The sequence below is a fragment of the Diadema setosum genome, chromosome 2 (assembly GCF_964275005.1).
Source record: "Diadema setosum chromosome 2, eeDiaSeto1, whole genome shotgun sequence".
NCBI lineage: Eukaryota > Metazoa > Echinodermata > Echinoidea > Diadematoida > Diadematidae > Diadema > Diadema setosum.
In genome coordinates this window covers 33,068,217-33,081,961 of record NC_092686.1, presented here as the reverse complement: position 1 = coordinate 33,081,961, position 13,745 = coordinate 33,068,217, and the positions used below count along the sequence as shown (strand labels likewise).

The window sequence follows — 13,745 nt, the reverse complement described above, 5'->3', positions numbered from 1 at the left end:
AAAAAATATATCACTTTTAGAACGCAAGGTACTGAAAATCCACCGTTCCGTTTTTTTGGGACACCCGGTATAAGCACTGTGTTTATTATTATTATTACATGACATGCGATCCATCGAACTTGCAGCAACCAGGCAGGAGCACATGGCGCATTCCTTTAACTTGAAAGTGAAACCATGTGTTTCCCCACAGCTCATAGCGGCCGGCGCGCGCATCCACACACAGCGCGGCCTTTTGCAATCATCGTTATGGCAGACTTTCCGATTCCAGTCAGGGGAAAAGGAATTGGAATACTTACGTATTTCGGAAAATGAAAGAAAGGGAAAAGCGCCGTATTCATAGGTACGAGAACTCGTTGGATTTGATCTACCCTGCCGATCAGTATCTAAAATCCAGCGAGTTATTTAATACATGTTGGCCCTTGAAGTCTTTCGCAGTGGAGAGACAAAACATTATTGTTTTTTTTTTAGGGACACCAAATTTTTCTCTTGGCCGGCCGGGCCACCAAAAATATGAAATTTAGGATTTTGGTGGTCCCATCGGGCCACCAAACAAAAAAGTTAGTGTCGAGCCACGCTATATATATATATATATATATATATATATATATATATATATATATATATAATGTGTATTACATATACACTGTATACGAATAATATATATACATGTATTATATATATTATATAATTGAAACAAGAGAGGGAAAACTGACCAGAAACAAATGATAAATGGCACTATATATATATATATATATAATATATATATATATATATATATAATATATATATATATATATATATATATATGTATATATCTGTATATAATTGATAATGTATAATTTGTATGTCATGGAGAACATCCCATATTGCACTTTTGAAGTTCAGATATATTAAACATTCTCTTTTTTTTTTTGACAGAAAATTCTCCAAATATTTCATCCGAAGCATGCAAGGATTGTTAAATTTCAAAACTGAAAAAAAAAAAAAAAAACGCTTGAATGTGAGGGGATACTTCCCACTAACCTACCCCCCCCCCCCCCACACACACACACATTCCTCTGCTCGTTCCCTATTGATAAGCATCTAATCATTAAAATACAAAATTGTAGATCAAAGTTCCTGATGTATAGATGTATATATGTATTGAAAAAATGCAAGGAATTGCAAGTCAATGATATTCCAGACATAAGATGTAACCTTTTCGGTTGATTAATGATAAACCAAATCTTGGAATTCTACAATTACTTTAGAATTACAATAGTTGCTAAAATAAATGCAGATATGTTTGTGTAGGTGTGTGTAAGTTTGTGTCTTTATTTTATGTCAAGAGTGCACAAACCTGTACAATCAAGCAAAAAAAAAAAAAAAAAAAAAAAAAAGTCGGGAAGAAAACGAAAGTTCTTGTAATTCCTTGATATTTATTGCCACATATTTCATCTCAGCAAACAGTTATCAAGTTGAACAGAAATTATGCAATGAAGCATTACAGACATTAGCTCCTGCTATAAAAAAGAACACCACTGAATGGTAATGTAGTACAATCATTTACTTTTAACTTTGCCTTCACTCTACCTCAGGAATAATAAATGAAGTCAGCATCAGCCCATGCAACATGTGTAATGATAAATCTTACAAATGCCATAACTGATTAATGAACATTATAATAAAAAAATGTGATAAACGAGTCACAGAACAGAACTCATACTTTCTGTGAAAGAAATGATGGCTTCAGCAATGAAACTGGATGAAAAAATGATCACTTAATGGAGCACAACATGCCAAGAGTTCATATTGTAATGTACTCTCAACTTTTGACTCTATTACTTGACAAATTGTTTATTTACTTTTATTTACCTTTGAATAATATGTCATTTTGTGATGGCTTTCCAGAGTATGACAGAAACTGTGAATTGCTATCAAAAGGAACACCACTGAATGATAAATGTAGTACTTTCAACTTTGCCTTCACACTAACCACAAAAATCATACATGAAGCATAAGCCTGTGACATACTGATATATCGTGCAAATGACATAAGTGAAAAATGCACATTTAAATAAAGATATGATAAATGAGTCACAGAACAGAACTCGAACTTGTAATTTCTCAGAAAAGAATTGACGGCTTCATCAAACATACTGGATGAAGAAATGAACATTTGATGGAACATCACATTTCAAGGGTTGGTACTGCAAAGTATCGTCAACTTTCTACTCCTGGTAACTAGTTATAATATTTACTTTCATTCATCTTCGAGTATGTCATTTTGCGATGGCTTTCCCAAAGTTTGGTAGAAACTGTGAATTGCTCTAAAACCCTGCTTTGTAAAGTCTGCCCTCATCTTCCTGCTAATATTGACAATGAGGAGGCTAAAATTGTAATAACACTACGATATATCTGGAGAAGATTCTGACCATGACTGCACTCAAGAGTTTTATTAACAAGTACTGCACAATCAATGTGACACTATTCTATTCAAGAATAATCTTAACGTCAATGAACTTTCTTGTGGTGGTTGTTGATGTCCTTGCTCGAAAACACATATGTACACTTTGGGGAAGAGTAGTGACCAAAGGCTTTCTCACTGAACTGAGGAGGGCAACTCTGTTCCCGCGTTGCTTCAATGAAAGCCAAGAAGTGGTCTGGCTGAAGATGTGATGGCTGATACAATCAATGTGACACAACCCAAGAGTACTCTCAGCGTCCATGAACTTTCCTGCGATGGTCGTCGATGTCCTTTCTGCTTGTGAAGACGTATCTACACTCCGGAGATGGGCAGCGACCAAGGGCTTTCTCTCTGAACTGAGGAAGGTGTTCACAAGGAGGGCAGCTCTGTTCCTGCGCTGCTTCAATGAAGGTCAAGAAGTGGTCTGGATGACGACTTGATGGCTGGGGTGATGGGAAAGCTCGTAGTAGATCCATGTCGGAAGATGCTACCAAGGGGGGATGCGCAGTGCAATGCAAACAGGTGGCCTCGTCACACTTCGTCATGATGAGTGTCCCAATGCGCTTGTCCATGTGCTTAGCACTGAAGAGGAACTCTTCGTTGAAGGCACTCTGTCGCAGTCGTCGTGCTGACCCTCCGATTGCTTCCTTCACAATGTCAAAGTCCTGTCCGTACGGATGTGGATCTGCACCGCTCTGCTCAATCTCTACAGTCACCTTCCTCTTGGCATATTTCAAGTTTTTCCAGTGCACATCCTTAATGGCCTCCATCGCATTGTTGAAGACGACGTGCTCCTTGGTCTTCTTCTCTTCAGCAGAGATCTTTTGTTGACAGGGGGGTGTGTCCTCATCAGGTAGGGTGGAGGGGAGATACACGCTTGTAAGAGCTCGGGTGCAGGGCGCCCAAAGATGTTCGATGGGATTCATCGCCGAATCGCCTGGACAGTAGGAGGTCACAAGAAGAGCGTCCAGGTTCATTTGTTTGAAGAATCTGGCGTAGTGAAAGGCATTAATGCCATGATTACAATTGAAATCTGGCCCTCCATCGACCAGGAGGACTAGAACTGTCGTACCACCTGCTACAAGTTCAGGTATGTGGACATGCGCTGCGAGGTCGTTCAGGTGGCTGGCGATGTTGCTTGGCGAGTGTGGACTTCGCAGAACTATGGTTGAGGCTTTCTTCTCTGGAACCCTGTATAACGAATGAAAAATAACCACAAAAAAAAATTAGAAATATTGGCATGAAATTGTAGAAAAAATGCTGTTAGAAAACACTACCAAGTACTTTCTGGCAAGACTTGATGGTTTGGGGTAAAAGTGCAATAGACATTAGTACAAGTGTATTAAATTCAGCATGATAAGATTATATTCATAATTGCACAAAATATATCACTGATCACACTTAAATATAAAGGATAAAGTTAATAATTATAATGATATCAATACAGTCAACCTCCCCAAAAATCAAATCTTTTTGGACTGAAGAAATATCGACTTAAGAAAAAATTCATCTTATTGAGGGATTAAAATCAATACAAATAAAAAGAGAAGAGGACCTGGAAAGATTTGCAAATATGTGAGTTATATGAGGCCACTAATATGCAAAGTTGACTGTAAAAGTGTACAACCCAAGTGCATATATTCTTCTTTGATGCAGAAGTTCCTTATATGCTTTATGCATAGTGGGTAAATCTCAGCTCAAATCAGCACTTGTATGTGCTGTACTCAACAATTCACCATTTAATTTCTTGTTGTGGTTATGGTTTATTTGTTATCTAAAACATTGAATATGGGACAATAAAAGCACATCTAGCATCTGCTTACAGATGAAAAATTCCGAAAATCTACAAAGGCATCAGACTACATTGTATATTTGAGGATTTATTTTTTCTTTCTTTTTCTCCAAGATGGTTATCATACAATTTGGCCCATTGGGATACCCCTCACACCATGTCCCTACATGTTACATATTGTGTGTTTTTTTCTTCTCCAATTTCCTTACTGCATGATACTTCTTATTATCAGAGCCACTGGACTACGAAAGATAGAGCATGCACATACACATTGAAACATAATGCCTCTCTTAAGTAATGTGGCAGTGCCATTATTTTATACTGCATGCACAACTCCACTTTGCTCTACAAAGTAAAGCAACCTCATCATCATCAAACAAGTAACTTACACATATTGCTGTCGTCCAAGGTGGTCGATGGTCAACTGGGGGGTGGACAGGGGTCGAAGTTCCAGATAGCCGGCTGGTGTGATTGCATATCCTGGCGTTGGGAAGTCGTGATCTAGGTATATGGGTGAATCGTCTGCTGGGTAGAACCGACGGATTGCTAATCTGCGGTCGACTGCTGGAGTGTTGTCGCATACTCGAACCTTGTTCTTGTTATCCGCTGAAATAACAACTGCCCTGTCTCCCAGCTTTGCAGCCATCTCCATACAGTAACGGACTCTCGCCGAGTAGAAGTGACTGTTGGAGTTGCTCTTCCTTTCTGAGTTCTTCTTTGGTGGCACACGAGCCTTGATGAGGGACTTGTACTTCGATGCTGCTCGGACACCTTTGTTAGGAGGCATCATCATCCGAGCAATGGTGCAGGTATCTGTTGAGAACAAAAGACAGAAAATGCAGCTCGTCACTGGAAAATTCAACTTGAAAATGAATACATGTGCCACTGCATTGCCTTACAATTACTTGTACAGGAGTTTTTGGGGGTTCCTTTTCCCAGCTATAGTGGACCGTATTTATTAGCTATTTCGGTCTTGGACTATCAAAATGACATGTAATACATGCTTCCACACTTTGTCAAATCAAGATTTTGATTTGGGTGTCAGGACATTTATTTGCAAAGATGTGAGTTTGTTACCTGGTACATTAATGTTCTTTTTGTTTATTTAAAGTAACATCTGATGCACAGTGAATGTCCTTCAAACATTGTGGTGCAGATAGACGAGCAGGACAATGCCTCCTATTAAAATGTATGAAATTCATAGCACTTGATATGAAATCAATATTTGAAAGTGCTCCCATTAATGCTAATATGCCTACTAAAATATCATTTAAATGTATTAGTGTTCAGAGCTATGTCAGCTGGCAGTCAAAACATATCATTGAAGTTCAAAACATATGAATTGAACTAAGTTTATACTTAAGTCTGCTCTCTGGGAACTTTAGACATGACTTTACTGTTCTGTATATGGTTATCCATAGTTTACAGACAGATTAGACAGTTGACTGGCACATTGTCAAATCACTACAGCAGATAAATGTTGTAGATCTCTAACTATGGCTACACCTAACACAACTGTCCACTGTTTGATAGTGGAGACTGGCATGCTACCATATTACTGTGTATTTGTGCATGACATTGTCCAGTATGTTGCTACGTTAGAAATGAAGCAGAGACCAGAGTCTATTTAATTGACAATCATGCCGTCTTGAATGTATGTAGGGACGAAGGAGTAGACGTGCAGCCGCTGTCGCTGTAGTTATATCATTGGAAAACTTGCACTGAGGGCCTACAGTTAGAACTAACAAGAAGCAATAACTATTATGTTAGACTTTAAATAGAGAACCTTGTGGACCTGTAGTAAAAAGTAACGTTAGGGCACCTAAGGTTCTAGACCATATATTTATAGTATCGACCACCCTCACGAGTCAGCAATGGCTTTCTCGTGTAGAAGTCTACGACTACGTAGCTTCTAGTTCTACTCTATCTAGTATTTTAACGTTTAATGGTCTATAAATTAGTAGATTCTAGATAAATCTAACGCTAGTCCCTTTATATGCGTATGGATGGGGCTGCTGCAGTCTGGTCGTAAGTTAGGCTAGGACCAACTACGAGTCCGACTACGTAGGCCTAGAAATATCTACTTGTACTTGGTTCTACGTGCTGTATACTTGGGTGACCCGCACCTCGTCATAGTCAATGTTTGCGCATATTTGAATCACATTTCGCCACTGAAATTCTTTGAAATTCATCTCACATACAGGAAAAATGCTGAAATTTCCAATGGAATCACAAGCTCACTGATCGATATCGAAAATTTGCAGCTATCGTCGTCAAACGCGAACGATGCGAAAAAGTTGCGCGCTATGGAAGGGGCCCGCAACTCGTCACCTGCGCTCCCATAGACAAAGCACGTAAAAGACGTGTGCGGGTGACCGTGATGCTCCCATAGACATACACGTAAAAGATGCGTGCGGGGATAGTGGTGATACTTTACACGTAGTGTCCTATTCCGATTAAAATTTCAGATTTTCGCGAAAAACTGTTCGTTTTTCACCAAAATTTGCTTGGTTGTGGTAGCCCTGCCAAATTTCAAGCGTACTGAAAACAGTCCCGGGCATAAATTTTTGTTTAGTGCGCTTAAAACAATTTTAAGCGGGATGACAGTATTCGGGCCCCTGACGAGGTGCGGGCACCTCACTACTAGGTTCTACTACGTCGATAGTTATGTCTCACTGTCTCTATAACGTAAAAAATACGATCAACATACCGAGGTTAGGATGCGACTTCTGCAGTCCTGGAACAACAGCTTGAAGATGAGCCTTCACCTCAGGCAGGGAAGAACCGCATGTTCCAATCTCTTCCTGGCGTCTGCGATGAGCTTTAAAGCCGTTCCCCTCGATGAATGAAGAAATGGCCGGAACCACGTCAGGAAACTCCTCGTAGACAGCTGGACGCCCACGCCTCCGTTTTGAAGACGCTTGAGACAGATCCCTTGGCTTTCTCCTCTTCGGGCTCTCATCCAACCAGCCATGGTGCACCCCAGCAGGGAGCTCCCGGAATGCCCTGGCAACGCTGTCATCCATTTCACCTCAGCCTCATTCAGAGAAGCACGTGTAAACTCGCAGAAGAGAATAACAATTTGCGATGTGTGACACCAGACGTTTAGACAGAAGACTGGACTGAATGGCTTCCGTCAGTATTGCATGTGCGTAGATTTTCTACTGCATTGTATTTGTGCGCAATGCATGCAATTGATCCACGAACTATAATCACATCACAAACGCGGTGCGCCCCCTGCGCATTTAATATGCGTGTGGCGATCGAGCGCATAAATACAATGACCACGACCCGAACGAAAAAGCTCTGAAACTCGTTCCGTCATACGTTGTCATTGGTGCAGAACATCATTTTAACCCATGCGTCGCTTGAGAGCAGTGATTTCAAAGATGTTCGAGTTATCACATCGATGCATAATAATAATAATAATAATAATAATAATAATCATAATAATAATAATAATAATAATAATAATAATAATGGTTACATGTACTTGTATAGCGCACAGGTCCACTTTTCATTGCTCATGGCGCTTCAAAAATGAAGAGATAACATATATTTACATGCATAATTCAAACATAAACAAAAACAAATATATGCTACCAACTTTATAAAGAAAACGACAAACACCTACAAAAAATACAATATTGATCCAACATTGATGACATTCAGCAATTACAGTCCTCAGTATGAAAGGAACAGATAAGTTTTTTTAAGTTTGGATTTGAATGACTCTGCAGATGACAGTTCCCTTAACTGAAGAGGTAACTGATTCCAATTTGGTCCCATAACGGAAAAAGCACGATCATCATACCCATATTTTACTCTGGGTGTTTGGAGTAAGAATGTATCTGATGATGAACGTAGCCTTCGTGTCGGATTATGTTTTTGAACAGAATTACTTATGTATATGGGGAAAAAAGAATGAACTGAATAATGTACTAATAACAGAATCTTGAAAATAATTTCTTTTGCTATATACAGGTTACTAATGTAAGGACTGGTGACATGGAATCAAACTTATTGGTAAAAGTTAGCAATCGGGCAGCAGAATTTTGCAACCGCTGAAGTTTTGTGACATCTCTTCTTTCTTTCTTTCTTTTTTTTTTTTTGAAGATTACACATCACTGGAGTGAATTCGAAAAATCCAACCGAGTAAAAATCAAAGCATGAATAAGTATCTCAGCTGCAGATTTGACAAATATTTCCTTATGAAACTTAAATTACGCAGCTGATTTCGAACATTCCGCTGAATATGAGTTACATGACTTCGAAATGACATTTCCTGATCAAATATGACACCTAAATTACGGGCTGTTTTCGACGGAGTAATGCAAGTGCTACCAATGTTGACATGACATGATTGATAAACTTTGCTTAACATATGCCTTGAGCCCAATAACAGAAACTCAGATTTATCATCATTCAGTTCAAAGGGATAGTACAGTATTGGTGGAGATGAAAATTGGGCTTTTAAATTTTTGCGAGATACCAAGAAAACACTAATGATAATAGTACAGAGCATACCATTTTAAGAGGAATTCAAAGTTTATTTGATGAAAATTGGGTTTGGAATGACTGTAACGTCCAAAAACAAAGTAAAACAAAGCCATCGTAACAACTTGAGTGTGGGTCCCACACTTTATGAGAATTGTTTTTTTTTATATCTCAGCCATTTTAAAACCAATTTTCATCAAATAAACGTTGAATTCCTCATAGAATTACATGCTCTTTCATATTTCATAAGAGGTTTCTCCTTATCTCACTTATTAATGTTGTAAACCTGAATCCCCACCTTAGCCAGTACTGTACAGTCCCTTTAAGGCCTTTTGATGTAAGCCAGATTTTCAGGTCTGGCAAACATGCTTCGAGTTTTGCAATGGCGGATGACAATGAAGACACAGTGGGTTTAAAAGACAAATAAAGTTGTATATCATCCGCGTAACAATGATAACGAATGCAATGCTTACGAAATACTTCACTAATTGGTTGCATATACAGAGAGAAAAAAAAAGCAGCGGGCCTCCAACAGAACCTTGAGGTACACCAAACTTTATCATAGTTTTACAATAGGTAGAATCACCAATTCTGACATAATGAGATCGATCACATAATTATTAAGTAGGATATAAAACAAGCAAGAACAGTTTCTTTGATGCCCAGATATCTCAATCTTTGAATCAGAATAGCATGATCGACTGTGTCAAAAGACTATAGAGCTCATATCAAGCATGATAAGAGCAGCGACGTCACCACTATCTAATTCTCTGAACACAATATCTGATAAGTTGACTAACAGTGTTTCTACACTATGACCGGGCTTGTACGCAGATTGAAATGAATCAAACAATTCATTATCTTGCAGTGTATACATTGTCAGTTGTGAGAAAACAACCTTCTCAAGCAATTTAATTAGATAAGGTAAATTTGAAATTGGGCGGTAATTTTTTAGACACTCCTGATCTAAACCTGTTTTTTTCAAAGTTGGATGAATAACTGTTTTTTTTACACATCCTGTGGAACTACACCTAATCTCAGGCTAGCATTTATGATAACGGGTGCTGAAACTCAGCCACACTTCTTAACCAAATCTGTTGGAATTGAATCAAGTTCACATGATTTGTCTTAGGTGAGTTCTTATAGTAAGCTTTTCTATCTCATTAACAGTGACATAGCAGACTGAAACTCACTCAATTCTGACTTGACTTCACATACCATGTCTTTTGGCTGTTCACAACGAGTTGGGAAACTCTATTGGATTGCCACAATTTTATCAATGAAATATTGATTAAAACAATTATTTGCTAACTCAACTTGTCATCATGAGTGAGGTGTTCTGGTGAAAGGAGATCGCTGTTTTCGGTAAAGTAAAGCATTAGCAACTTTGTACAACTTATTTGTATCTTTCCCACAATCCGTAACCTTTTTTGAATGATATTGTAACTTAGCATCTTTAATCAAGGCATTTACACATCGCCTTTGTGCATGATACATCTGCTTGTGAATCTCCAGTTTTGTGGACCTTGATATTCTTTCTGTCTACGAAGCAGTTTTGCTTGAGCTATTTCTGGGGTATACCATTCCGTATCGGGGTGTAGTGTGACCTTGATTCTATAATACAATTACCCCGACCAGACGAATAAAAAAAAAAAAGCCTGAAATATAAGGCGATATCACTATATTTCCTCAGTAAACAAAAACTGGAGACGGTTTATTTTACAATTTCATTGTAACTATTGTTCACACTTTGTACTTATATATGAATTATTTACAATACTTAAACAACGATTACTATAGGCCTACTGATTAACATTGTTACATAATATACATGATTTATATTGGTTGCTTCTCTCCCTAACTCTCACTGAATAACTATTTCAAGCTCTCTATAGCTGGGTTTTTGGTTTCACCTGCACACGGAAAATAATGACCCGTTTAGGACGGTTTGCTTTTCCGAGCGAGAAACCCCACAGACGGATTGATTTCCAAAACGGAGCGGGCACCCCGGGGTGTGGCTTACGAACGCGCTCTATCCAATTACAGATCACTAGTACTTCGTGGCAATGAAATCGGTGTAGGAGGCTGCTCTGTGATTGGTCACGGACATTCGTCTCATGAATAATAATGTCGCTTCCCGCTGGGTCTGGGTTCGCGCGCGCGTTTTGAACTTGGTTGTTCGTATTGTATGCATCGTTGATTCTCGTCAGGCAAACTGGTTCATCCTGCATTCACAGTTACAGGCCACGGAACTCGAGTTCTGTGTTACAGACATGCAAACGCCATGGCGATGGTGTCACGAAGTTTCGGCAATTGTGTCTTCAGTCTACAGTATACAGTCTGCACAAAAGTGTGCCTCCATGCAGTAGGAGCACCTAACGTTTACATTGCATAATTAGATTATAAAATGCATAAAAATCATTGATGCAGATATTCATGTACATCGGCCAGAAGTTTGTACGACGATATTCGATAGTACTGTTATTATTATTATTATTACTGCTATAATTATTACTAGTACCATAGATATACAATGTTCTACTATCATAATGATAGACCATAGTTTTTTGTCCCTATTCCTTTCTAAGGCGAAACAAATAATTGTCAGAGCGTTTTGAGAAGGGTAAATTTCCATAATCTATACTCATTGATACAGGACTTTGTGAAGATTACTGCATGCCCATATCTCATGCAATGTTCAGTCGTCATTTGATTATTGGAGATTTCTGAACACCGTTCTTCTTCGGCACAGCGTCATAAGTTGCGTAATTCGAGAAAGACGACGACGATGACAATAGTGCAATTACACACTCTTGACTTCCTATTGTTCACGGTCTCCTGACATGACATAATGCGGTAGTAGTGCACGGTGTGGCATATTGACAAAATAAAATGAGTGACAAAGTGCTTTTGTCCACGTAATGTCATGTATATTTTATTTTTGTAAAGAGTAATGCCCGTGTGCTTGTATCAAAATGTAATGTGCAAGCGCGCAAATGTGGCTCACCGCCTGATAAATTGCCGTAAAACTAAAATTTTCAAATCAAAGCAAACGACGAATTTCAATCTCAATTTATGCTACAGTCGATAACAAAATCTAAAGAGGGATTTAAAAAGAAACAAGTTACCTATAACATAAATGATTTGCTACATGCGTCGTTCAGTCCAAAACTTAAACAATTGCACATGAAATTCAAATCCAACAAACAAACACACAAACGAAAATCCCCGAGATATCTTTAGTATTCTCATATAATTTGCGTTTTGTAGACTTTGATGGTGATGTTTATAATATTCTTCAGAATATCAAAGATGGGTGATACACGGGAGTATGGATAGGTGAACATCACCACGTCACACCAACGAAATGATAACGCATGAGAAGCGCTTTGATGTTATAGAATATAATGAGAAAAGCTGAAGATGCACTAAATAGATGAAGGAAAAGGAATATGAGAGGAGCATATAAAATTATGTATGGATACACGGATTGAGGTCAAAGTAATCAACCATACTATCATAAGTTACCTCACTGTTAAGTTCAACGGAAAAAAAATGTCGTAAGTGGTGTACATGCCATCAACTATGTATAATTTCCATGATTGAAAACCAAACAATATAACCTCTTATATAAATTTATAATGTCTTCTGATTTTCCGCGAATTTTTCAAAGACTTCATAACGGGTCAAGCAAACTAGTCTTAAAACAACAAAATAATTTTGGGATTTTTTTGCTCTCAGATCGATATATTTCAAATCGATTTTGTGGAATAGTAATTGGTATAGTGTAATAATTGGAGAGAAACATGAAAAGAAGGTGATTGACCGTTTGTAAATTTCTCTTCTGGTGTACCATAAACAATTTCATCTTGAAGTATTCGTCTTACAGGTATGCGTGTGAAAGACTATAGGGGAAAACGTTTGCGCAACTCGTAGCTTTCAAGATGATTATGACTAACGTATATAATTACGAGCAAGTCAATATTGCGAAACGAAAATGTGCTACATGAACTATAGGAACTAAAAGTCTTTATCATGCACTTTAACGGCTTACTTTATGTGGTATGCATAATATGCATCATCATTTATTACCAGTATTGCCACCTATAAAGAAACAAACAACCTTCTAGCAAAAATATGCTTACTCTGTACAGTGTGTTAGAGTTTTGTTCCATCGTGTATTAGGCCAAGAAAATAAAGAAAGTGTTGCCCGGTTTCGTTGCATCAAAACAATACAAACAGATCACAACTTTGTCTTTGGTATGTGTAACCTTCACAATGTGTAAAGATGGGCTAAGCGAAAGTAACTTCGCATCCTTAAGGCCAAGTATACCATGACCATACAAGGACCTCAAGATATTGTGAGGTAGGTTTATATAGCTTACTTTATTTAGGAAGTATAGTATGTATATCATCATCGATTACATCACCCACCCCCCCCCAAAAAAAAAAAGACAACAACAAACAAACAAACAAACTCGAAGCAGAAACGTGTTTGTTCTGCATATTAGAGTTTTGCTGCATCATAATATTTAAGCCATAAAATAACGAAAGTGTAGTCTGGTGTTGTGTGGAAAGCGCTTTCATCTTCCTGGCACACACGTTTTAGTTCACATTAACACAATGAAAACAGCTCACGTTTGGTAAATTCTTGACAAGTAAAGTGTAAAGAAGGTCTAATGAAAAGTGCAGAACTATAGAATGAAAGAAGCGTTGGTAGGCAAAGAATAATAGATAGTGGATAATCTACTGGTGGCCCTGTCAATTAAAGTGTGTTCATAATCTGCTGATTTACTTTGACCACGCGACAGGGACGCGTGGTAGTCTCTATTCAAAAGCTCGTCTATTCAGCAAGGTTTTCGCATCATCTGCTCCCTCTATTCATGGAGGTACAATGACATAATTGCGTGCTTGTCCATTCAATTTATACCTCCCACCCTAACGCCGAGCACTGTGATCGCCATGTTTGAATACACTCCTTTAGTAACACTATTGACTCCTATGTTCTTA

General features: G+C 38.2%; 2 protein-coding genes across 2 annotated transcripts in view; one reads left to right on the top strand and one right to left on the bottom strand.

Annotated features, from left to right (window-relative positions):
* LOC140244214 (actin-related protein 8-like) overlaps positions 1-13,745 on the top strand; it is a 71,411-nt gene that overhangs the window by 41,597 nt on the left and 16,069 nt on the right. The window lies entirely within an intron of this gene.
* On the bottom strand, positions 2,698-7,018 carry LOC140246336 (uncharacterized). Its single transcript, XM_072325807.1, has 3 exons — positions 6,949-7,018; positions 4,628-5,051; positions 2,698-3,637 (listed from the first exon to the last, which is right to left on the bottom strand). Exons 2-3 carry the CDS (start codon positions 5,029-5,031, stop codon positions 2,698-2,700), a joined length of 1,344 nt encoding a protein of 447 aa, XP_072181908.1. The 5' UTR covers positions 5,032-5,051; positions 6,949-7,018.

Excerpts from the sequence above, each read along its gene's own strand:
- LOC140246336 (XM_072325807.1), bottom strand. The coding sequence starts at position 5,031 with ATGATGATGCCTCCTAACAAAGGTGTCCGAGCAGCATCGAAGTACAAG. Across the intron at positions 3,638-4,627 it reads CTTGGACGACAGCAATATGT|GGTTCCAGAGAAGAAAGCCT; the intron begins GTAAGTTACTTG and ends TTCGTTATACAG.